This window comes from Somniosus microcephalus, chromosome 28, assembly GCF_052327205.1.
Source record: "Somniosus microcephalus isolate GS21.2 chromosome 28, FLI_Smic_1.0, whole genome shotgun sequence".
In the NCBI taxonomy this organism is placed as follows: domain Eukaryota; kingdom Metazoa; phylum Chordata; class Chondrichthyes; order Squaliformes; family Somniosidae; genus Somniosus; species Somniosus microcephalus.
In genome coordinates, this window is record NC_141014.1 from 2,962,394 (window position 1) to 2,987,609 (window position 25,216).

At 57.2% G+C, this 25,216-nt stretch overlaps 1 protein-coding gene across 1 annotated transcript in view; it reads right to left on the reverse strand.

The window, feature by feature from the left end:
* Window positions 1-2,663: 2,663 nt before the first annotated feature.
* The window catches only part of dmc1 (DNA meiotic recombinase 1), a 249,367-nt gene continuing 226,814 nt past the window's right edge, over window positions 2,664-25,216 (reverse strand). The window contains exons 10-13 of the mRNA XM_085969413.1: window positions 14,810-14,924; window positions 13,406-13,466; window positions 12,355-12,471; window positions 2,664-4,418 (exon numbers count right to left, since the gene is read on the reverse strand). Of these exons, the coding sequence (XP_085825539.1) occupies window positions 4,349-4,418; window positions 12,355-12,471; window positions 13,406-13,466; window positions 14,810-14,924 (363 nt within the window). The 3' untranslated portion in view covers window positions 2,664-4,348. The remainder of the gene's footprint in view (window positions 4,419-12,354; window positions 12,472-13,405; window positions 13,467-14,809; window positions 14,925-25,216) is intronic.

The window sequence follows — 25,216 nt, forward strand, 5'->3', positions numbered from 1 at the left end:
TGGGATACTTGCCTTCATTAGCCGAGGCATAGAATATAAGAGCAAGGAGGTTATGATGGAGCTGTATAAAACACTGGTTAGGCCACAGCTGGAATACTGTGTGCAGTTCTGGTCGCCACACTACAGGAAGGATGTGATAGCTTTGGAGAGGGTGCAGAGGAGATTCACCAGGATGCTACCAGGGCTGGAACGCTTCAGCTATGAAGAGAGACTGGGCAGATTGGGTTTGTTTTCCTTGGAGCAGAGGAGGCTGAGGGGAGACATGATTGAGGTGTACAAAATTATGAGGGGCATAGATAGGATGGATACTAAGGAGCTTTTTCCCTTAGTAGAAGGGTCAATAACTAGGGGGCATAGATTCAAGGTAAAGGGCGGGAGGTTTAGAGGGGATTTGAGAAAGAACTTTTTCACCCAGAGGGTGGTTGGAGTCTGGAACTCACTGCCCGAAAGGGTTGTGGAGGCTGGAACCCTCACAACATTCAAGAAGCATTTGGATGAGCACTTGAAATGCCATAGCATACAAGGCTACGGACCAAATGCTGGAATATGGGATTAGATTAGACAGGGCGTGATGGCCGGCGCGGACACGATGGGCCGAAGGGCCTCTATCCGTGCTGTATAACTCTATGACTACCTCATTGGAGATAAAAACAGAAAATGCTGGAGATACTCAGCAGGTCAGGCAGCATCTGTGAAGAGAGAAACAGTTAACGTTTCAGGTCAATGACCTTTCGTCAGACCTCATTACAGCCTTGGTCCAAACATGGACAAAGGAGCTGAATTCCAGAGGTGAGGTGAGAGTGACTGCCCTTGACATCAAGGCAGCATTTGACCGAGTGTGGCATTAAGGAGCCCCAGTAAAACTGAAGTCAATGGGAATCAGGGGGAAAAACTCTCCACTGGCTGAAGTCATACCAAGCACAAAGGAAGATGGTTGTGGTGGTTGAAGGTCAATCATCACAGCCCCAGGACATCGCTGCAGGAGTTCCTCAGGGCAGTGTCCTAGGCCCAACCATCTTCAGCTGCTTCATCAATGACCTTCCCTCCAACATCAAGTCAGAAATGGGGATATTTGGTAATGACTGCACAGTGTTCGGTGCCATTCACAACTCCTCAGATAATGAAGCAGTCCATGCCCCCATGCAGCAAGACCTGGACGACGTTCAGGCTTGGGCTGATAAGTGGCAGGCAACATTCGAGCCACAGAAGTGCCAGGCAATGACCATCTCCAACAAGCGAGAGTCTAACCACTGCCCCTTGACATTCAACAGCGTTACTATCGCCGAATCCCCCACCATCAACATTCTTTTGGTCACCATTGACCAGAAACTTAACTGGACCAGCCACATAAAATACTGTGGCAACAAGAGCAGGTCAGAGGCTAGGTATTCTGCGGCAAGTGTCTCACCTCCTGACTTTCCAAAGCCTTTCCACCATCTAAAAGGCACAAGTAAGGAGTGTGATGGAATACTCTCCACTTGCCTGGATGAGTGCAGCTCCAACAACACTCAAGAAGCTTGACACCATCCAGGACAAAGCAGCCCGCTTGATTGGCATCCTATCCACCACCTTAAACATTCACTCCCTCCATCACCGGCGTACCGTGGCTGCAGTGTGTACCATCTACAAGATGCACTGCAGTAACTCACCAAGGCTTCTTCGACAGCACCTCCCAAACCCGCGACCTTTTCCACCTAGAAGGACAAGGGCAGCAGGCGCATGGGAACACCACCACCTCCAAGTTCCCCTCCAAGTCACACACCATCCTGACTTAGAAGTATATCGCCGATGCTTCATCGTCGCTGGGTCAAAATCCTGGAACTCCCTCCCTAACAGCACTGTGGGAGTACCTTCACCACACGGACTGCTGCAGTTCAAGAAGGCGGCTCACCACCACTTTCTCGAGGGCAATTAGGGATGGGCAATAAATGCCGGCCTTGACAGCGGTGCCCACATCCCATAAACGAATAATAAAAAATAAAACATTCTGGGCACCGCACTTTAGGAAGGATGTGAAGGCCTTAGAGAGGGTGCAGAAAAGATTTACAAGAATGGTTCCAGGGATGAGGGACTTCAGTTACGTGGATAGGCTGGAGAAGCTGGGGTTGTTCTCCTTGGAGTAGAGAAGGTTGACATGAGATTTGATAGAGGTGTTCAAAATCATGAGGGGTCTAGAGTAGATATCGAGAAACTGTTCCCATTGGCAGAAAGGTCTAGAACCACTGGACACAGATTTAAGGTGATTGGCAGAAGAATCAAAGGCGACACGAGAAAAAACTCTTTTATGCAGTGATTGGTTAGGATTTGGAATGCACTGCCTGAAGGGGTGGTGGAGGCAGATTCAACTGTGGCTTTCAGAAGGGAATTGGGTAGCAGCTGAAGGGAATTTTTTGCAGGGCTCCAGGGAAAGGGTGGGGGAGTGGGACTAGCTGAAGTACTCTTACAGAGAGCCGGCACGGGCTCGACAGGCTGAATGGCCTCCTTCTGTGCTGTAACCATTCTATCATTCTATAACAAATGGATGGGTTTGTTTGCCTCAAATGCCTTTTCCTGTTCCTAAAATGTCTTCCATAAACTGCACAGGACAGGAGGAGGCCATCAGTAATTAAGCATAATGGGTGTATGATGTCACAGGCAATAGAAAACAATGGAAATCAATGATGTAAAATTAAAGGTTTTTAACATCCACAAAAGAAGGGTACAATATCTTGTAAGGGTTATAATACAATATGCCACAGAGTTGAAAAAGATGTTATTTCTGATTTATATTTTATTTTGTGTATATTAACAAACACACTACCAATTTACCCAGAGTTCTGTTTCTCTGTTGAAAAATTCACTATGTATCTTAAGCCACTGTCCAATAAACACAAGAGATTCATCAACTCTGCATCTTGAAAACAGCAATTTACCCGCACTCTCTCTGGCTCTGCTTTAGGAAGCATCATCTGTCAGGAAAGAAAACCAAGAGCTCAAGCAGGCCTTGTCATCTTTCTCTGACTTAAGAGAAACCAAAAGGGTCCCAGACATTACATTGTGCACCATGTGCCTTGGTGACGCAGAAAGGTCATTGGGAGCATGCTCTTCTTGTCGAAAGAAAGCAATCCCACAAACAGAAAAAGCAGCATGGTATTTAGAGGGCATGTAGGAATCTGGGATCTGTTTCATGCTCTCACATACAAGAGCAGCTTTTTTGCTCGAGGTCTGTTACCTGTGACCAGTGTCTAAGCTGAAAAAGAATGTAAGGAAGAGCCCTGTTTAGGGGATAGCAAATTGGGGGCAATGGTGTAAGAGGCAATAGGAGTCTGAGTGAATTACAGCACTACAATCCAATCAAAGGGGTTTAAAATGATGCAATTTGTGATCATCTGAACCCTGAGATAAGGTTCACTCTCGGCTACTCGTTATTTTAAATAATACACACCAGCATGTCTATTATATATTGGCATACTGAGTAGGTTTATGACATTGAAGGAGTGTACAACATCCACCTGAAAGTTGATAGGTAGTGCTCTATTACAAGACTCCATTTTGTAGCAGGTGCAGGTTTGTGTAAGACATAGACTACACATACTGGTGGATTTATCACTGCATTACACACTGTGGTTCTGAGAATGTGATGGGGAAAGTTTTAAAGAATGTGACTGTGACACTTACAGGAATTGTGTGCTATACATAAGACTATTTTATGTATTATATTTCTATCTGAATGTATAATCAATAATATATTAAATATTGCTATGTCCATGTAAAGGCCTAAATGAACCCTTTCTCCAGTGGTGGTGCTGTAGGGCCTCAGTTTCCTCAGTCTATACTGCAACTAACTTTACTTCTCCGCTTCCTAAAGTGCCGCAAGTTTTACTCTTTACCCATAAATTATATCAAATCAAAGTATATAATATAAAAATAAGGTCACAAGATATGACTTTAAAATGGGGACTGAATTCCATCTGCATGCCCTGGTCCAATTAACCCGTCCTCTAACTCGACTGAACTCTTGGTCTTGACTCACCGTGTGCATCGCTACAAGAGATTGACTTGTATAATACAGTATATTTTCCCCCATTTTCTCATGCTCTCTATCACTGGGGTTCAGTTCCAAGGGCATTGGGAGTTCCTAGGTACCTCGCCCAAGTGGGCAATTTCTGTGAGCCCAGAAGGTGAATATTGGCAGGATATCATAACATACTGTTACACAGCGTGCTCAGTTCTCTCTCAGCTACCTTTTAATTTTCTACACTCTAATAAATAAAAAAGAACTTCTGAGCTTCTGCATTTCTAAAACAACTGTCTCATAATAAATACACAGGAAAATTCAAAACTTCTGCTCATCTCCATTCTGGATGTCTCACTCCTTTGCATCACTAATTCCTCCAGCAGTGATGGCGAATGTAGCTTCATTCTCTGGTAACTCTGGGCTGAGAGAAAGGGGAAACATTTTTTGAAGTTAAAGACAACAAGGCCAAAACAAGGCAACTTTTATTGCATAGAATTTACAGCACAGAAACAGGCCTTTTGGCCCAACTGGTCTGTGCCAGTTTATGCTCCATACAAGCCTCCTCCCACCTCTCTTCATCTCACCCTATCAGCATAAGCCGGGGGAGGGGAAGGATAGAAGGCCGGGGGGGGGGGGTGGGGGTGGCGGTGGGAGTAGGAGGCCAGTGGGGTGGGAGTAGGAAGCGGAGGTGGCGGGGGCGGGGGGTGGGGGTGGGAGTAGGAGGCCGGTGGGGTGGGACTAGGAAGCGGAGGTGGCAGGGGCGGGCGGTGGCGGGGTGGGGGCGCTGTAGTAGGAGGCCCGGGGGTGGTGGGGGGGAAATTATAGGAGGCCAGGGGGGGTGGTGGTGGCGGTGGGAGTAGGAGGCCGGTGGGGTGGGAGTAGGAAGCGGAGGTGGGGGGGGGGGGGGGCGGTGGCGGGGTGGGGGCGCTGTAGTAGGAGGCCCGGGGGTGGGGGGGGGGGGGGAAATGATAGGAGGCCAGGGGAGGGGCACTTCTGCTTCACCAGACACCACACTCCGGTAGGTAAATGTGGAAAAACATTTTTGTGGGCTGCCGATGACCCAAGGTCTGGTTTTAACAAGTGAAGCCGACTGCCTCAGGACAAATCAGTCTTGAATTGGCCCCTGGAACAGGTGTTAGGCCCTTTATTTCCAGGTGTAAAGGGACTAACGCGTGCTTTAGGCATGGGTAAAGGATGCCGATTTTGTTTCCTTTCCCAATATTGCAGTAGCTTCCAGTATCGCCCCTCCTCCCTCTCGGGGCGCTACCTGGGAAATTCGGCAGCAGGGGCGCCAATTTTTTCGGGGCGCTAAAACTACTGCCCCTGTGAATTTAGCACCCCTCAATGTTTTCAAGGGGAGACTGGATAGGCACTTGAGGGAAATAAACTTGCAGGGCTACGGGGATAGAGCGGGGGAATGGGACTGACTGGATTGCTCTACAGAGAGCCGGCGTGGACTCGATGGGCCGAATGGCCTCCTTCTGTGCCGTTATGATTCATTGGGGGCGATTTTCCCAGCCCCGAGGAGGCGGGTTTGGAGGCGGGACAGTTGGCAAAATGGCAAAAACTGAGGGCGGGTTCGGAACCCGCCTCCGCGCAATTTTGCCGGAGACGGGTTTGATGGGTGGGATTTGGTCCCGCCTCCATCAGTCGGGAGAGGTAGTTAATACCCTTAAATATGGGCCTCTATAATCCTATTTTGACAGGCCTTTGTTATTTTACCACATTTTCAGTGTGTTGCACGACCCTCCTAAACCAAGCCAGCTAATCCTGGCGGGTTGATAAGTGGGTGCCCTCCTCACAGCTGCACCTCCACCATTAAAACGGAGCTTTCATCAGGGAGCAGTTGCAGGTGGCAGAACTTTTGTTCCAAAGGTCTTTCAGCACTTTTAGCAGGCCGACCGAAGGCGGAGGTGCTGCAGCTTCTATCTCTCAACTGTGGGACCTCCTTGGAAGACCCTCTCCCCGCTTGGACTGAGCGCTTCCCCAACGGAGGTACCTGCCAGCAGCATGGGAACCATTTATTTCCTTTCACCATGGACCTCAGAATCGGATGAGGAGCAGCCACAGCAGCAGCAGAACCAGGCAGCTCCGCAGCAACAGCAGCAGGAGCCCCAACCTCCTGCTCACCCACCTGATGCTGCACAGGGCAGAAGGCGCCAGCATATGGAAGCACGTCGCTGCAGGAGATACCCCTCTCTCAGGGTTTACAGACAGAGGATGAACTACCTCAACATGACTGAGCAGCAGTGCCAAGGGAGGCTGAGACTTTTGCGAGAGATTGTCGGAGACATCTGCGCACTGCTGCACCTGAAGCCCAGAGGATTGGGTGGACACCCCTTACCAGTGGCTGTCAAAGTCACCACCGCACTCAACTTTTTTTCCTCAGGCTCCTTCCAGGGATCATCAGCGACATCTCCTAGTCAGTCACCCACAGTTGTATCACGCAGGTTAGCGATGCCCTTTTCGCAAAGGCCCACAATTACATCCACTTCTCAAGGGATCAAGCAAGTGTAACCGCGCGTTCAGTTGGCTTTGCAAATATGGCAGGCTTGTCAATGGTGCAGGGCCTCATAGACTGCACCCCATCAGAACCCAGCTATCTTTGTCAACCGCAAGGGCTTCCACTCCCTCAACGAACAGCTGGTGTGTAACTACAAGAAGGAGATTTTGCATGTTTGCACCAAGTTCTGTGGTAGTTGCCATGACTCTTTCATCCTGCGGAACTCCAGTGTTCCTCCGTTCTTCAATCTGCCAAACCAACTTAACGGATGGCTCCTTGGAGACAAGGGCCTAGAAATTGGGTTTTGGCTTAGCCAGGGCTTTAGCGCCGGAAGTTAGTGCCGGCGCTAAGTCCCCCTGCGCGCGCCAAAAATTCAGCAGGGCCGCGCCCAAACGGCTGCCGGCGCTACTGAAGGGTCTTTGCGGCGGTAAATCGGCGCTAACTGCCATTTCGCGCCGCAATTCCGGCGCTGCGGCACCCGATGCGGTGCGGCAGGCTCGGGAAGTGCAGGCCTCCTCCTTCCCTTAAGGAGGAGCTGCCTGCACCCGGCCGCGGCCCGCGAAAATCTTTTTAAAAATGAGCCCGGCACCTCGGACAAGTGCCGGGCTTGCTTCTGTTCCGGGGGGCGGGGGGGGGGAAGTCCGGGGAGGGAGCTGCGGCCAGGCGGCCGGCGGGAAAGCGGCCGGCCGCCGCGGGGCCTTTAATGCGCCGGCGCAAAGACATGTAGGACTCTGTTGCCAGAGTCTTAGTTGCGGCTGCCACGGGCGAGGCGGCCGCAACTGAATTTCGGCGCTGGGGCCCGTCGGCATGGCAACCGGGACACTGCGCACACCGATGACGTCATCGGTGCCGGCGCAGCGCTACCGGTGCAACGCCGCTTTAGGGCCCCAGGGAATTTTTGAACTGGCCATAACTCTGGCGCTAGTCCCTCTAGCGCCTCAAAAGCGGCGCTAAGGCAACTCAATTTCTAGGCCAAGGGCTACCCCCTGAATAAGTGGCTAATGACGCCGATCAGGAGGCCAGCTAACGAGGCTGAAGAGCGCTACAACGCCAGCCACATTTTGACCAGGTCCATCATTGAGCAAACCATTGGCTTGGTGAAGATGTGATTCCGATGCCTTGACAGATCAGGTGGAGCCCTGCAGTATTCAGCAGCCAGGGTCTCCACAATGGTCATGATCTGCTGTGCACTGCACAACATGGCACAGCGTCATGGCTTGCAGCTTCCTGATGAGCAAGTTCATAGCCTCCTCAGATGAGGAGCAAGAGCAGGAAGACGACCGAGCGGCGGTGTATCGACCAGCAGCAGTGGCAGCACGCGAACTCATGGCTGCCCATGATGCAAGGAATGCACTCATCCTGGACAGATTTGCATAGGTTGCCCATTTTGGCACATGTCCATGGCTCCATCTTAACACATGATAGACAATGGACATGACTCTCTGGTCTCCTTTTACTCTGGCCACCATCCTGACCACGCAAGTGTTGTGGAGCCCGCAATGTGAAGCTGTCTAAGGCAAAATAACAGATGCCATGACGCCAACAGTTTGCCATCACCTCATTTTTATACATTCAAACAGGGATGGCATTTTGTCAATAAATAGAAACAATCACCCAAGTGCCTACCCCTGTGATTAATGGTGCTTTATTTTTCTCTTACATGTGCTCCTACGTGGTGCTCCCCCTGTGGCTTCAGCAGACGTGGAGGCCCCTTGCTCACTTTCATGCTGCTCCTGCTTCGACACCTTTGGCGGGTGTCCTCTGGGTTTATGAGCCTGTGAGGGCTCGCCAAACGTCTGCTCATCCTGCAGCAGTGCACGGGCTGAGACGCCCATCTCAGTTGGGTGCGGACTCTGGTGGGGCTCTGACCGAGGGCTACGCAGTGGCATGGACGTGTGAGTGCTTGGAGAAGAGCCCCCACTTCCTTGTTCCCTGCCACCAACTTCCCTCTCATGGGTCAGGTCCACCTCAGCGTTTGCAAGTGGCTTGAGAGCACCTTGCTGCACATCATGGGGACCCATATCTGCACTGGCAGTCCTACTCAAAAGGACTTCCATGAAGCTCTGGTTTCTCTGCTCAATAGCTGCCCATCGCTCCTCCAGAGATGTCAGTCTATTCTGAACAATCACCATGTTTTCCTGACTCTGGCAACTTCTTTCCTCCATGGCCGTAGCCAGCCTTTCCACGGGGGTTGCCATCCTTTCCGTGGTGCTGCATATATGCGCCATTGCCTCCCCAACAGCACTGCTAAGGTTAGAGTTAGACTCCTCCATCCTCTCCACACTTGCAGTGACCCTGGAGACAAGACCTGTCAGAGACTCCTGCACCTGCTCCTGGAGTTCCAGCACCACTCTCCTTCTGGATGGACCCAGAGGCACAGTGTCCACATGCAGCGGAGTAGAGCTAGGAGAGACCTGCGATCACCGACGAGGACTCTCCACTGCTGTCCCTGTCTCCACCACCTGCTAATGCTCACCTGTGAGCTGTGATACGCCAGGTGACAACACTAGTCTATGTCCCGAAGGTCCCACCGAGGTGTGCGTATCTGCGCTGGTGCTGGGTGCGCTTACATCTGCTCAGCCTCTTCCTCGTCGACAGTGGGGTGGGACTCTGTGGATGGTCTTGTGGGGCATAAAGGCATGGGTTAGACATTTGACGGAAGTGGCATGCACATGCAATAGTGCAGATGCTCAAGTAGCATTCTAATAATGTACATCAGCAGCCATTTCAGTCACTCAAGCAGTGTAAATGAGAGAGACGCAAAACTATTCTGTCACCAGCTTGCTCTGCATCGCCCGTCTGTCCGTCTCCCACTTCCACCTCCACCTCTGCGCCGGCGATGTCCAGGGCTGCCTCTTCAGCCTGGGTGAGAATGGCTATAGAAGGTAGCCCTCCTCCCGTCTTCGCCCTTTCCCTTCTATTGTGGGCTCTCTTTTCCTGCAGTGACAAGTGGCGTTGGAGTGAGAATGATGGGGTGAGTGTAGAGAATCCAGAGCATAGATGCTAAGAAGGAGACAAAGATGGAGTGAGGTTCCATGTCCAAGGGCCCTCCCTGTGCGTTGTTAGTCGTTGTCATTGCATAACATTGAAAGGGAGTGTGAGGGCAGCATAGTCGAATAGTGAAGTGATTGGGTTCATAGAGAGAGAGGGATGGTGAAGGGTGCAAGGGTTGTAAGGGCAAAGTGGGATGTGTAGGAGGAGGTTGACAATGCAGAGTGCTGGTGATGAGAGGAGAAGGGGAGCAGAAGGAGAGACAAGCTGATGGTATACTCACTTTGCCTGATCTTACAAGGTCATTGAACCTTTTACGGCACAGCAGCCATGTTCTGCTGCACACTGATCTGGAGGTGATCTCCCTTGCCAGCTGTACCCACACAGCCTTGGTTTCTTTGGGAGGCCTCTTCCTCCCAGATGAGGGGAAGAGCACCTCCCTGCTGGCGCTCTCCCCCTTAACCAGCATTCCCAGCGCCTCATCGGAAAACCTTGGGGAGGCCCTTGCCTTGGAGTTGGCCATTCTTGAAGGAGATAACAGCTTGGAGGTGGACAAATGTGAGAAGTCACACAACACCAGGTTATAGTCCAACAGCTTTATTTGAAATCACAAGCTTTCAGAGCGCTGCTCCTTCGTCAGGTGAAGTGAAGTGATGCATATAGGCACAGCATATATAGTCAGAGAACACTGCCAGATGATTACAGGTAATCTTTCTAACTGCCCTTTATCCCACCTCGGCAGAGAGATAATCACAGCAATCAAAGGTGTGGATGGTGTCCAAACAGGTCAGTCAGGAAAACATTACATCAAAGAACAATGAGGTGGGGTCACCAGGGGTCAAATGTTGCAGATGCTGGGGTCTGTATGAAAAACAAAAAACAAACAAAGAACAATTTAAAAAAAAGAAAAAAAAAGATTTTTTTTTGCTGGAAATCACAGCAGGTCCGGCCGCATCTGTGTAGAGAGAACAAGCCAACGACGACTCGAGTCCAGCAAAAAAAATCTTTTTTAAAAAATTGTTCTTTGTTTGTTTTTTGTTTTTCATACAGACCCCAGCATCTGCAACATTTGACCCCTGGTGACCCCACCTCATTGTTCTTTGATGTAATGTTTTCCTGACTGACCTGTTTGGACACCATCCACACCTTTGATTGCTGTGATTATCTCTCTGCTGAGGTGGGATAAAGGGCAGTTAGAAAGATTACCTGTAATCATCTGGCAGTGTTCTCTGACTATATATGCTGTGCCTATATGCATCACTTCACTTCACCTGACGAAGGAGCAGCGCTCCGAAAGCTTGTGATTTCAAATAAAGCTGTTGGACTATAACCTGGTGTTGTGTGACTTCTCACATTTGTGCACCGCAGTCCAATACCGGCATCTCCACATCATAGCTTGGAGGTGGTGCAGCATCGACCAAAAACCAGTGGAATGAGCTAAAGCAGCAAGCAGCCCTTAAATGAAGCTGGATAAGTGATGTCAGCAGAGGCGAGTTTCAGTCCCAAAACACTAATTGGCCCAGGGGAACCCACACCTCTGAAATCAACTGGCCAATTAGGGGGAAATTGCAAATTTTTCCCACCTCTCAGTGGAGGCAGGTTTGGAACCCACCCAAAACGAAACCAGCCTCCAACCCACCTCCATTGGGAAAATCGCGGCCAGAGACTCTTGAATATTGCTATCAGGTTATCAAGTTAAATTAACAACAAAGGGGCACTACTCGGCTTTAAACTCAGGAACCCTGCAATTCAACTCCCTTGGGGATGGAATTCTGGTAGAGTTTGGCGAGAGGTGGCCTACAACTTGGGTGGAACTCCGAACCACTGGCTTTCTTCCCCATTTACACTGCCCAAGATATCCCATTTGAGGGTGAGGAATTGTGTGGGTGGTTCTTCTGCCTGGACCACTCGTGTCAAGCCAGCACTTTGAGGGTGTGTCGGGGGCATTCCTGGGTGACCCCAGGAATTCCCCTAGATGAGGCCATGATGGACTCAGCGGGACCTATGTCTGCTGACAGGAGCGCAGGTTCCATTCAGAGCCTAGTACACACCCCAAAATAAAAAAAGGAAAAAGGCAATTAATCCCAAAAGGATCAGCTGCCATTGAGACAAGGGCCTGCCAGAGCTGCTACCTCTGTGGGTGAATGCCCATCCTGTGGCACAACAGGTGTAGCCATCTGGTGCTGTTATTTAAATGACCCTGTTCCTAGGATATGGGATGGGGTCACTGCCGAGTAGCTTCTTCGGGTGTCCTGCTTATAAGGCAGGTGGTTTAGTGCACTCTGCTCTAAGGGCAGTCTTGATTTTGGGAGGGGCACTAATGGCATTGAAGTCGTACTTTTCTTCTCTGAAGAGAAATCAGCAAAATGCCAATTAAAGCAACACTCTCCCATTATCATAATGATGCTGGTCATGCTACCATGACACATTCATGGAACAAGTGAAAGGTCTATTAAATCTGTAGGCAGGGTCAATCTAGGAAACACTTATAGGCTTGTTGGATCAATGGCTTGTTCCTGTTCCTAACATTTCTTACTTCCTCATTAATTCTTTACAAAGAGCATGTTTTTGAATGAGTCGCAATATTAGTGCAGAATACATTATAATTCTAACAGCTGTTGTTGAAATGGTGCAACATCCCATAAATGTTTGCACTCACTGCATGTAGCGTTATTTGCTGCCCAAATATTGAAAATTTACATACTGCCAGGGACAGTGATAGTAATAGTTTCAGGATATGTTTGAATAATAATAACTTATTTTGCCTACTTACGACCAAGTCTCTCAAACGTACATGTAGTGAATATGACGCCTGCAGTGGGCTGTACATGCACCGAGTGTTGTTGGTGTAAAGTCACATTACCTATCATAGATTTTCGCAATGCGCAGTTCACCCCGTCCCTTTCGCAGACTAATCCTTGTAGTAGATGCGTGAGCCAGAATGTGACCACCAATCGGTTTCTTTGGATCTGCCTGGAAACTTGGCAAGACATTGAGGGGGAAAAAATCGATTAGAACAAGAGATCATTGTTGTGTAACCAAGCTGTGAAACCACCACAAAATGTGAGCCAGTGAATGCAACAAACACTGACATGAGTTTCTATGATTACATGTAGCTGCTTTTCCTGTATCACTTTCATTGATCTTACTGCTTCAACAACATGGCAAACGTAATATCAAATTAGTAACTGTCAATAAGCTTGTTACATATTTAAGAAACTTTGCTAAAACTGCCTTTTCCACAATTAATACTTGAATACTTTAACAGCTTTATTTTTCTTTTATATTATTTAGTAACTTAAAAAAAAAAATTCTACATGGCTATAAGAAAATAATTCTACATGGCTATAAGAAAATAGCGATTTTTCCTTCCTAAAACAAGGACAAATCAAACTTATTTGCAACCACTATAGCACAATTATTTCTCAAAGAGGACTGTTTGCATTGGAAGAATTGCCCCCGACAGCAACATTTCCCTTCACATAATCAGCTAAAATTAGCCATTCAAAAATAGGGACACCTATTAGTCACTACTGGGCATTTTAATAGTGGCCCATTATCTGAAAGTAATCAATACCTGTGCAGTTTTAAGCTCTCTTCATAAAGATCACAGTTTAATAGTGTAGTTCCTGTACTGCGTAAGAGTTTAGCTCTTGTTTAAAACCCACCAAGGTTTTGATCACCCCTCCTAAAGCAGCCTCTTTCTGTCTGATTACACTTCTGTGAAGCATATTGGGATGTTTATCTACATTGAAAGTGCTATTTAAATGGAAGTTGTACATAAGACCTGTTCATTCAGCATCAGAAAGATTAAGTGAATTCACATACATAAAGATAGTTTTCTCTGTTTGACTCATTTTCCCATCTTTGGGTGATCACGTATAAAGCTGAACTGATATGAACCCTGTGCCTACCTCATGGCGGCTCCTGGATCTGCAGTCATCTGATTCGAGACGAACACGGCCACATTGTATTCTAAAGCAAAAAAATGAATAAAAAGGATTCCCTAGTTCAGCACCACCAGCTGTGAGAAACTCCCATTTTTGGCAAGAGAAATCTGCTCCAGATAAATTTTCAAAACTTAATGCTGTCTCGCTTGTAATAAGATGAGACTGCAATGAAGATCAACCTCTTCATGGAACTGATCCAATCCAGAAATTGAAGAGCTAGTTACTTTACTATTTGGAACCGTATGTATTCAGGCACAATCTTTTCCAATTGACATGTTCCCTTCAGTTACTTCACTGCTTTCCTTGAAGGTGCCAATTCCTGAGGTGGTGCAGTTCTGTGAGCCCTGTGCACCCTCCAGTGGCTTGCCAAGTGGTCATTCTTCACATGGGAGCCTTGACAGTGAGTGCTGGCAGGCTCTTTGAGACTGCTCCTGTGCTCAGATGACATCCATAGGTACACTTTCCAGCAGGAGTCGCTGGACTGTGATCACGAGGAAGAACCAAGGGCAATTTTCCCCTCTCTAGCTGGGGTGCTGTGGAAAATGTTTACACCCCAACAGCTATCGGAGTCAAGATCAGTTAACAGAGCAGAAAAATTATTTAATGTAGGGCCTTCTGGTCTGTAAGACTCATATATAGATATCACCTTTACCAACTGAGCCATCATGGAGCTCTTCAACCCACAGAAGCTGTGTGCAGAGTAAGGAATACTCTATTGTTGAAAACTTCATCGCACAACACAGCTCACTCTGTAATGTATTGTGCAGGGTGGAAGTATAATTTAGTCATCTCCTGCTAGAACCAGCACTCTCTTGCACACTGCACAATGGCTGCTTATAAAGCGACATTAATAAGCGACTAGGTATAGATCGCCTCGGACTTCCCACATTACACAGCTGGGCATACAGGGTAAAAGATAATAAAAAATGAAGTTGAAAGGAATTTTTAAAAAACCTCATCAAATTCATACGATTTTCAATAAAATGAGTTACTCCAGCTCTTCCTCATCGTAACACCACCATCCTGATGGTGACATCTTCTACTCACAACGATGCCATCTCTTGCTCATCCAAACATGTACGAGGTCAATTGCTCATGATGATACCTTCTCACAATTTTCTAGTTATATACATTCCTTATGACAAAAAGCACTCGTCGTCACCAGGACATCTCTGACCAGGTACACTCCATTTGACGACAGTCTCTCAGCATTGTCATGTCCCAGTACACGCTATTCCCCATGCTTATTCTTCAAAATGATGTACTATCTTCTAGATAACATGCTCTGCTCATCATGATCCCTCACTATTCAGAACAGTACACCATCCAAGTAATGCACTCAAATCCAAGTTACTGCTCCGTAATTACCTTCAGAGATTTTCTGCAGGCGGGAGAGCATCTGAGCCAGTTTCTGCTGACGTTCTGCAAGCTCAGCACGGCCACTGAAATCCACTCGGAAAAGTGCCATGATTGAATCTATGATCTAAAGAGCAATTATACAATCAGAAAAATTAATTTAAAAAGCAAAAAAAAATAGAATGAATCAGAACTGCATCACTATTGGCAAAACTTTGTGTACAGTTAAATAGGGAAAAAACTCAAGACTGCTCTGACCTGGAAATGTTTGTAGATTGTCAGCTGCTAAAATGGCTGGAATGCACACATCTGATTATCTTTCTAGTCTGTTACTAACTGAACTTAATAAATAAGACAAAAGCTCTGATATTTACAGGGAGGCTGTAGATGAGGTCAAAAAAAAGCTAAAAAACCTGGTAAGATTAAACGACAGGACCGCATTAAACATTTTTTAGCTTCGTTTCCCGCATGGCAGCCAGCCGATTGGCCAGCCTGTCCGGCGGGCGGGAGGAAACAGCAGTGGCAGGATAGTACCTGGAAATTCGGGGGGGGGGGGGGGAAGGGAGAGGCCCGTGATGGGGGCTGCGGGAGAGAGGCGTGCGATGGGGAAGGTGGGAGAGAGGCCCGCAATGGGGGGCTGTGGGTGAGAGGCCCGCGATGGGGGGCTGTGGGTGAGAGGCCCGCGATGGGGGGCTGTGGGAGAGAGGCCCGCGATGGGGGGCTGTGGGTGAGAGGCCCGTGATGGGGGGCTGTGGGAGAGAGGCCCGTGATGGGGGAGGTGGGAGAGAGGCCCGCGATGGGGAAGGTGGGAGAGAGGCCCGCAATGGGGGGCTGTGGGAGAGATGCCCGCGATGGGGGGCTGTGGGAGAGAGGCCCGCGATGGGGGGCTGTGGGAGAGAGGCCCGCGATGGGGGGCTGTGGGAGAGAGGCCCGCGATGGGGGGCTGTGGGAGAGAGGCCCGCGATGGGGGGCTGTGGGAGAGAGGCCCGCGATGGGGGGCTGTGGGAGAGAGGCCCGCGATGGGGGGCTGTGGGAGAGAGGCCCGCGATGGGAAAGGTGGGAGAGAGGCCCGCGATGGGGGGCTGTGGGAGAGAGGCCCGCGATGGGGGAGGTGGAAGAGAGGCCTGCGATGGGGGGCTGTGGGAGAGAGGCCCGCGATGGGGGGCTGTGGGAGAGAGGCCCGTGATGGGGGGCTGTGGGAGAGAGGCCCGCGATGGGGGAGGTGGGAGAGAGGCCCGCGATGGGGAAGGTGGGAGAGAGGCCCGCGATGGGGGGCTGTGGGAGAGAGGCCCGCGATGGGGGAGGTGGAAGAGAGGCCTGCGATGGGGGGCTGTGGGAGAGAGGCCCGCGATGGGGGAGGTGGGAGAGAGGCCCGCGATGGGGGGCTGTGGGAGAGAGGCCCGCGATGGGGGAGGTGGGAGAGAGGCCCGTGATGGGGGAGGTGGGAGAGAGGCCGCGATGGGAGAGGTGGGAGAGAGGCCCGCGATGGGGGGCTGTGGGAGAGAGGCCCGCGATGGGGGGCTATGGGAGAGAGACCCGCGATGGGGGAGGTGGGAGAGAGGCCCGCGATGGGGGAGGTGGGAGAGAGACCTGCGATGGGAGAGGTGGGAGAGAGGCCCGCGATGGGGAGCTGTGGGAGAAAGGCCCGCGATGGGGGAGGTGGGAGAGAGGCCCGCGATGGAGGAGGTGGGAGAGAGGCCCGCGATGGGGGAGGTGGGAGAGAGGCCCGCGATGGGGGAGGTGGGAGAGAAGCCCGTGATGGGAGAGGTGGGAGAGAGGCCCGCGATGGGGGGCTGTGGGAGAGAGACCCGCGATGGGGGAGGTGGGAGAGAGGCCCGCGATGGGAGAGGTGGGAGAGAGGCCTGCGATGGGGGAGGTGGGAGAGAGGCCCGTGATGGGGGGCTGTGGGAGAGAGACCCGCGATGGGAGAGGTGGGAGAGAGGCCCGCGATGGGGGGCTGTGGGAGAGAGACCCGCGATGGGGGAGGTGGGAGAGAGGCCCGCGATGGGGGGCTGTGGGAGAGAGGCCCGTGATGGGGGAGGTGGGAGAGAGACCCGCGAGGGGGGAGGTGGGAGAGAGGCCTGCGATGGGGGAGGTGGGAGAGAGGCCCGCGATGGGGGAGGTGGGAGAGAGGCCCGTGATGGGGGGCTGTGGGAGAGAGACCCGCGATGGGGGAGGTGGGAGAGAGGCCCGTGATGGGGGGCTGTGGGAGAGAGACCCGCGATGGGGGAGGTGGGAGAGAGGCCCGCGATGGGGGAGGTGGGAGAGACACCTGCGATGGGAGAGGTGGGAGAGAGGCCCGCGATGGGGGAGGTGGGAGAGAGACCTGCGATGGGGGAGGTGGGAGAGAGGCCCGCGATGGGGGGCTGTGGGAGAGAGGCCCGCGATGGGGGAGGTGGGAGAGAGGCCCGCGATGGGGGAGGTGGGAGAGAGGCCTGCGATGGGAGAGGTGGGAGAGAGGCCCGCGATGGGGGGCTGTGGGAGAGAGGCCCGCGATGGGGGGCTGTGGGAGAGAGACCCGCGATGGGGGAGGTGGGAGAGAGGCCCGCGATGGGGGAGGTGGGAGAGAGGCCCGTGATGGGGGGCTGTGGGAGAGAGACCCGCGATGGGGGAGGTGGGAGAGAGGCCCGCGATGGGGGAGGTGGGAGAGAGGCCCGCAATGGGGGGCTGTGGGTGAGAGGCCCGCGATGGGGGGCTGTGGGTGAGAGGCCCGCGATGGGGGGCTGTGGGAGAGAGGCCCGCGATGGGGGGCTGTGGGTGAGAGGCCCGTGATGGGGGGCTGTGGGAGAGAGGCCCGTGATGGGGGAGGTGGGAGAGAGGCCCGCGATGGGGAAGGTGGGAGAGAGGCCCGCAATGGGGGGCTGTGGGAGAGATGCCCGCGATGGGGGGCTGTGGGAGAGAGGCCCGCGATGGGGGGCTGTGGGAGAGAGGCCCGCGATGGGGGGCTGTGGGAGAGAGGCCCGCGATGGGGGGCTGTGGGAGAGAGGCCCGCGATGGGGGGCTGTGGGAGAGAGGCCCGCGATGGGGGGCTGTGGGAGAGAGGCCCGCGATGGGGGGCTGTGGGAGAGAGGCCCGCGATGGGAAAGGTGGGAGAGAGGCCCGCGATGGGGGGCTGTGGGAGAGAGGCCCGCGATGGGGGAGGTGGAAGAGAGGCCTGCGATGGGGGTCTGTGGGAGAGAGGCCCGCGATGGGGGGCTGTGGGAGAGAGGCCCGTGATGGGGGGCTGTGGGAGAGAGGCCCGCGATGGGGGAGGTGGGAGAGAGGCCCGCGATGGGGAAGGTGGGAGAGAGGCCCGCGATGGGGGGCTGTGGGAGAGAGGCCCGCGATGGGGGAGGTGGAAGAGAGGCCTGCGATGGGGGGCTGTGGGAGAGAGGCCCGCGATGGGGGAGGTGGGAGAGAGGCCCGCGATGGGGGGCTGTGGGAGAGAGGCCCGCGATGGGGGAGGTGGGAGAGAGGCCCGTGATGGGGGAGGTGGGAGAGAGGCCGCGATGGGAGAGGTGGGAGAGAGGCCCGCGATGGGGGGCTGTGGGAGAGAGGCCCGCGATGGGGGGCTATGGGAGAGAGACCCGCGATGGGGGAGGTGGGAGAGAGGCCCGCGATGGGGGAGGTGGGAGAGAGACCTGCGATGGGAGAGGTGGGAGAGAGGCCTGCGATGGGGAGCTGTGGGAGAAAGGCCCGCGATGGGGGAGGTGGGAGAGAGGCCCGCGATGGGGGAGGTGGGAGAGAGGCCCGCGATGGGGGAGGTGGGAGAGAGGCCCGCGATGGGGGAGGTGGGAGAGAAGCCCGTGATGGGAGAGGTGGGAGAGAGGCCCGCGATGGGGGAGGTGGGAGAGAGACCCGCGATGGGGGAGGTGGGAGAGATGCCTGCGATGGGAGAGGTGGGAGAGAGGCCTGCGATGGGGGAGGTGGGAGAGAGGCCCGTGATGGGGGGCTGTGGGAGAGAGACCCGCGATGGGAGAGGTGGGAGAGAGGCCCGCGATGGGGGGCTGTGGGAGAGAGACCCGCGATGGGGGAGGTGGGAGAGAGGCCCGCGATGGGGGGCTGTGGGAGAGAGGCCCGTGATGGGGGAGGTGGGAGAGAGACCCGCGAGGGGGGAGGTGGGAGAGAGGCCTGCGATGGGGGAGGTGGGAGAGAGGCCCGCGATGGGGGAGGTGGGAGAGAGGCCCGTGATGGGGGGCTGTGGGAGAGAGACCCGCGATGGGGGAGGTGGGAGAGAGGCCCGCGATGGGGGAGGTGGGAGAGACACCTGCGATGGGAGAGGTGGGAGAGAGGCCCGCGATGGGGGAGGTGGGAGAGAGACCTGCGATGGGGGAGGTGGGAGAGAGGCCCGCGATGGGGGGCTGTGGGAGAGAGGCCCGCGATGGGGGAGGTGGGAGAGAGGCCCGCGATGGGGGAGGTGGGAGAGAGGCCTGCGATGGGAGAGGTGGGAGAGAGGCCCGCGATGGGGGGCTGTGGGAGAGAGGCCCGCGATGGGGGAGGTGGGAGAGAGGCCCGCGATGGGGGAGGTGGGAGAGAGGCCCGTGATGGGGGAGGTGGGAGAGAGGCCCGCGATGGGGGAGGTGGGAGAGAGGCCCGTGATGGGGGGCTGTGGGAGAGAGACCCGCGATGGGGGAGGTGGGAGAGAGGCCCGCGATGGGGGAGGTGGGAGAGACACCTGCGATGGGAGAGGTGGGAGAGAGGACCGCGATGGGGGGCTGTGGGAGAGAGGCCCGCGATGGGGGGCTGTGGGAGAGAGGCCCGCGATGGGGGGCTGTGGGAGAGAGGCCCGCGATGGGGGGCTGTGGGAGAGAGGCCCGCGATGGGAAAGGTGGGAGAGAGGCCCGCGATGGGGGGCTGTGGGAGAGAGGCCCGCGATGGGGGAGGTGGAAGAGAGGCCTGCGATGGGGGGCTGTGGGAGAGAGGCCCGCGATGGGGGGCTGTGGGAGAGAGGCCCGTGATGGGGGGCTGTGGGAGAGAGGCCCGCGATGGGGGAGGTGGGAGAGAGGCCCGCGATGGGGAAGGTGGGAGAGAGGCCCGCGATGGGGGGCTGTGGGAGAGAGGCCCGCGATGGGGGAGGTGGAAGAGAGGCCTGCGATGGGGGGCTGTGGGAGAGAGGCCCGCGATGGGGGAGGTGGGAGAGAGGCCCGCGATGGGGGGCTGTGGGAGAGAGGCCCGCGATGGGGGAGGTGGGAGAGAGGCCCGTGATGGGGGAGGTGGGAGAGAGGCCGCGATGGGAGAGGTGGGAGAGAGGCCCGCGATGGGGGGCTGTGGGAGAGAGGCCCGCGATGGGGGGCTATGGGAGAGAGACCCGCGATGGGGGAGGTGGGAGAGAGGCCCGCGATGGGGGAGGTGGGAGAGAGACCTGCGATGGGAGAGGTGGGAGAGAGGCCTGCGATGGGGAGCTGTGGGAGAAAGGCCCGCGATGGGGGAGGTGGGAGAGAGGCCCGCGATGGGGGAGGTGGGAGAGAGGCCCGCGATGGGGGAGGTGGGAGAGAGGCCCGCGATGGGGGAGGTGGGAGAGAAGCCCGTGATGGGAGAGGTGGGAGAGAGGCCCGCGATGGGGGAGGTGGGAGAGAGACCCGCGATGGGGGAGGTGGGAGAGATGCCTGCGATGGGAGAGGTGGGAGAGAGGCCTGCGATGGGGGAGGTGGGAGAGAGGCCCGTGATGGGGGGCTGTGGGAGAGAGACCCGCGATGGGAGAGGTGGGAGAGAGGCCCGCGATGGGGGGCTGTGGGAGAGAGACCCGCGATGGGGGAGGTGGGAGAGAGGCCCGCGATGGGGGGCTGTGGGAGAGAGGCCCGTGATGGGGGAGGTGGGAGAGAGACCCGCGAGGGGGGAGGTGGGAGAGAGGCCTGCGATGGGGGAGGTGGGAGAGAGGCCCGCGATGGGGGAGGTGGGAGAGAGGCCCGTGATGGGGGGCTGTGGGAGAGAGACCCGCGATGGGGGAGGTGGGAGAGAGGCCCGCGATGGGGGAGGTGGGAGAGACACCTGCGATGGGAGAGGTGGGAGAGAGGCCCGCGATGGGGGAGGTGGGAGAGAGACCTGCGATGGGGGAGGTGGGAGAGAGGCCCGCGATGGGGGGCTGTGGGAGAGAGGCCCGCGATGGGGGAGGTGGGAGAGAGGCCCGCGATGGGGGAGGTGGGAGAGAGGCCTGCGATGGGAGAGGTGGGAGAGAGGCCCGCGATGGGGGGCTGTGGGAGAGAGGCCCGCGATGGGGGAGGTGGGAGAGAGGCCCGCGATGGGGGAGGTGGGAGAGAGGCCCGTGATGGGGGAGGTGGGAGAGAGGCCCGCGATGGGGGAGGTGGGAGAGAGGCCCGTGATGGGGGGCTGTGGGAGAGAGACCCGCGATGGGGGAGGTGGGAGAGAGGCCCGCGATGGGGGAGGTGGGAGAGACACCTGCGATGGGAGAGGTGGGAGAGAGGACCGCGATGGGGGAGTTGGGAGATAGGCCTGCGATGGGAGAGGTGGGAGAGAGGCCCGCGATGGGGGGCTGTGGGAGAGAGGCCCGCGATGGGGGGCTGTGGGAGAGAGACCCGCGATGGGGGAGGTGGGAGAGAGGCCCGCGATGGGGGAGGTGGGAGAGAGGCCCGTGATGGGGAGCTGTGAGAGAAAGGCCCGCGATGGGGGAGGTGGGAGAGAGGCCCGCGATGGGAGAGGTGGGAGAGAGGCCCGTGATGGGGCGCTTTGGTAGAAAGGCTCGCGATGGGGGAGGTGGGAGAGAGACCCGCGATGGGGGAGGTGGGAGAGAGACCCGCGATGGGGGAGGTGGGAGAGAGGCCCGCGATGGGGGAGGTGGGAGAGAGGCCTGCGATGGGGGAGGTGGGAGAGAGGCCCGCGATGGGGGGCTGTGGGAGAGAGGCCCGCGATGGGGGAGGTGGGAGAGAGGCCCGCGATGGAGGGCTGTGGGAGAGAGACCCGCGATGGGGGAGATGGGAGAGAGGCCCGCGATGGGGGAGGTGGGAGAGAGGCCCGCGATGGGGGAGGTGGGAGAGAGGCCCGCGATGGGGGAGGTGGGAGAGAGGCCCGCGATGGGGGAGGTGGGAGAGAGGCCTGCGATGGGAGAGGTGGGAGAGAGGCCCGCGATGGGGGGCTGTGGGAGAGAGGCCCGCGATGGGGGGCTGTGGGAGAGAGACCCGCGATGGGGGAGGTGGGAGAGAGGCCCGCGATGGGGGAGGTGGGAGAGAGACCCGCGATGGGGGAGGTGGGAGAGAGGCCCGCGATGGGGGAGGTGGGAGAGAGACCTGCGATGGGGGAGGTGGGAGAGAGGCCCGCGATGGGGGAGGTGGGAGAGAGGCCCGCGATGGGGGAGGTGGGAGAGAGGCCCGCGATGGGGGAGGCGGGAGAGAGGCCCGCGATGGGGGAGGTGGGAGAGAGGCCCGCGATGGGGGAGGTGGGAGAGAGGCCTGCGATGGGAGATGTGGGAGAGAGGCCCGTGATGGGGGGCTGTGGGAGAGAGACCTGCGATGGGAGAGGTGGGAGAGAGGCCCGCGATGGGGGAGGTGGGAGAGAGGCCCGCAATGGGGGGCTGTGGGAGAGAGGCCCGCGATGGGAGAGGTGGGAGAGACACCTGCGATGGGAGAGGTGGGAGAGAGGCCCGCGATGGGGGGCTGTGGGAGAGAGACCCGCGATGGGGGAGGTGGGAGAGAGGCCCGCGATGGGGGAGGTGGGAGAGAGGCCCGCAATGGGGGAGGTGGGAGAGAGGCCCGCGATGGGGGAGGTGGGAGAGAGGCCCGCGATGGGGGAGGTGAGAGAGAGGCCTGCGATGGGAGAGGTGGGAGAGAGGCCCGCGATGGGGGGCTGTGGGAGAGAGGCCCGCGATGGGGGGCTGTGGGAGAGAGACCCGCGATGGGGGAGGTGGGAGAGAGGCCCGCGATGGGGGAGGTGGGAGAGAGACCCGCGATGGGGGAGGTGGGAGAGAGGCCCGCGATGGGGGAGGTGGGAGAGAGGCCCGCGATGGGGGAGGTGGGAGAGAGGCCCGCGATGGGGGAGGTGGGAGAGAGGCCTGCGATGGGAGAGGTGGGAGAGAGGCCCGTGATGGGGGGCTGTGGGAGAGAGACCTGCGATGGGAGAGGTGGGAGAGAGGCCCGCGATGGGGGAGAGGCCCGCAATGGGGGGCTGTGGGAGAGAGGCCCGCGATGGGGGAGGTGGGAGAGACACCTGCGATGGGAGAGGTGGGAGAGAGGCCCGCGATGGGGGGCTGTGGGAGAGAGACCCGCGATGGGGGAGGTGGGAGAGAGACCCGCGATGGGGGAGGTGGGAGAGACACCTGCGATGGGAGAGGTGGGAGAGAGGCTCGTGATGGGGGAGGTGGGAGAGAGGCCCGTGATGGGGGAGGTGGGAGAGAGGCCCGTGATGGGGGAGGTGGGAGAGAGGCCTGCGATGGGGGAGGTGGGAGAGAGGCCCGCGATGGGGGAGGTGGGAGAGAGGCCCGCGATGGGGGAGGTGGGAGAGAGGCCTGCGATGGGGGAGGTGGGAGAGAGGCCCGCGATGGGGGATTGTGGGAGAAAGGCCCGCGATGGTGGAGGTGGGAGAGAGGCCCGCGATGGGGGGCTGTGGGAGAGAGGCCCGTGATGGGGGAGGTGGGAGAGAGGCCCGCGATGGGGGAGGTGGGAGAGAGGCCCGTGATGGGGGGCTGTGGGAGAGAGGCCCGCGATGGGGGAGGTGGAAGAGAGGCCTGCGATGGGGGGCTGTGGGAGAGAGGCCCGCGATGGGGGGCTGTGGGAGAGAGGCCCGTGATGGGGGGCTGTGGGAGAGAGGCCCGCGATGGGGGAGGTGGGAGAGAGGCCCGCGATGGGGAAGGTGGGAGAGAGGCCCGCGATGGGGGGCTGTGGGAGAGAGGCCCGCGATGGGGGAGGTGGAAGAGAGGCCTGCGATGGGGGGCTGTGGGAGAGAGGCCCGCGATGGGGGAGGTGGGAGAGAGGCCCGCGATGGGGGGCTGTGGGAGAGAGGCCCGCGATGGGGGAGGTGGGAGAGAGGCCCGTGATGGGGGAGGTGGGAGAGAGGCCGCGATGGGAGAGAGGCCCGCGATGGGGGGCTGTGGGAGAGAGGCCCGCGATGGGGGGCTATGGGAGAGAGACCCGCGATGGGGGAGGTGGGAGAGAGGCCCGCGATGGGGGAGGTGGGAGAGAGACCTGCGATGGGAGAGGTGGGAGAGAGGCCTGCGATGGGGAGCTGTGGGAGAAAGGCCCGCGATGGGGGAGGTGGGAGAGAGGCCCGCGATGGGGGAGGTGGGAGAGAGGCCCGCGATGGGGGAGGTGGGAGAGAGGCCCGCGATGGGGGAGGTGGGAGAGAAGCCCGTGATGGGAGAGGTGGGAGAGAGGCCCGCGATGGGGGAGGTGGGAGAGAGACCCGCGATGGGGGAGGTGGGAGAGATGCCTGCGATGGGAGAGGTGGGAGAGAGGCCTGCGATGGGGGAGGTGGGAGAGAGGCCCGTGATGGGGGGCTGTGGGAGAGAGACCCGCGATGGGAGAGGTGGGAGAGAGGCCCGCGATGGGGGGCTGTGGGAGAGAGACCCGCGATGGGGGAGGTGGGAGAGAGGCCCGCGATGGGGGGCTGTGGGAGAGAGGCCCGTGATGGGGGAGGTGGGAGAGAGACCCGCGAGGGGGGAGGTGGGAGAGAGGCCTGCGATGGGGGAGGTGGGAGAGAGGCCCGCGATGGGGGAGGTGGGAGAGAGGCCCGTGATGGGGGGCTGTGGGAGAGAGACCCGCGATGGGGGAGGTGGGAGAGAGGCCCGCGATGGGGGAGGTGGGAGAGACACCTGCGATGGGAGAGGTGGGAGAGAGGCCCGCGATGGGGGAGGTGGGAGAGAGACCTGCGATGGGGGAGGTGGGAGAGAGGCCCGCGATGGGGGGCTGTGGGAGAGAGGCCCGCGATGGGGGAGGTGGGAGAGAGGCCCGCGATGGGGGAGGTGGGAGAGAGGCCTGCGATGGGAGAGGTGGGAGAGAGGCCCGCGATGGGGGGCTGTGGGAGAGAGGCCCGCGATGGGGGAGGTGGGAGAGAGGCCCGCGATGGGGGAGGTGGGAGAGAGGCCCGTGATGGGGGAGGTGGGAGAGAGGCCCGCGATGGGGGAGGTGGGAGAGAGGCCCGTGATGGGGGGCTGTGGGAGAGAGACCCGCGATGGGGGAGGTGGGAGAGAGGCCCGCGATGGGGGAGGTGGGAGAGACACCTGCGATGGGAGAGGTGGGAGAGAGGACCGCGATGGGGGAGTTGGGAGATAGGCCTGCGATGGGAGAGGTGGGAGAGAGGCCCGCGATGGGGGGCTGTGGGAGAGAGGCCCGCGATGGGGGGCTGTGGGAGAGAGACCCGCGATGGGGGAGGTGGGAGAGAGGCCCGCGATGGGGGAGGTGGGAGAGAGGCCCGTGATGGGGAGCTGTGAGAGAAAGGCCCGCGATGGGGGAGGTGGGAGAGAGGCCCGCGATGGGAGAGGTGGGAGAGAGGCCC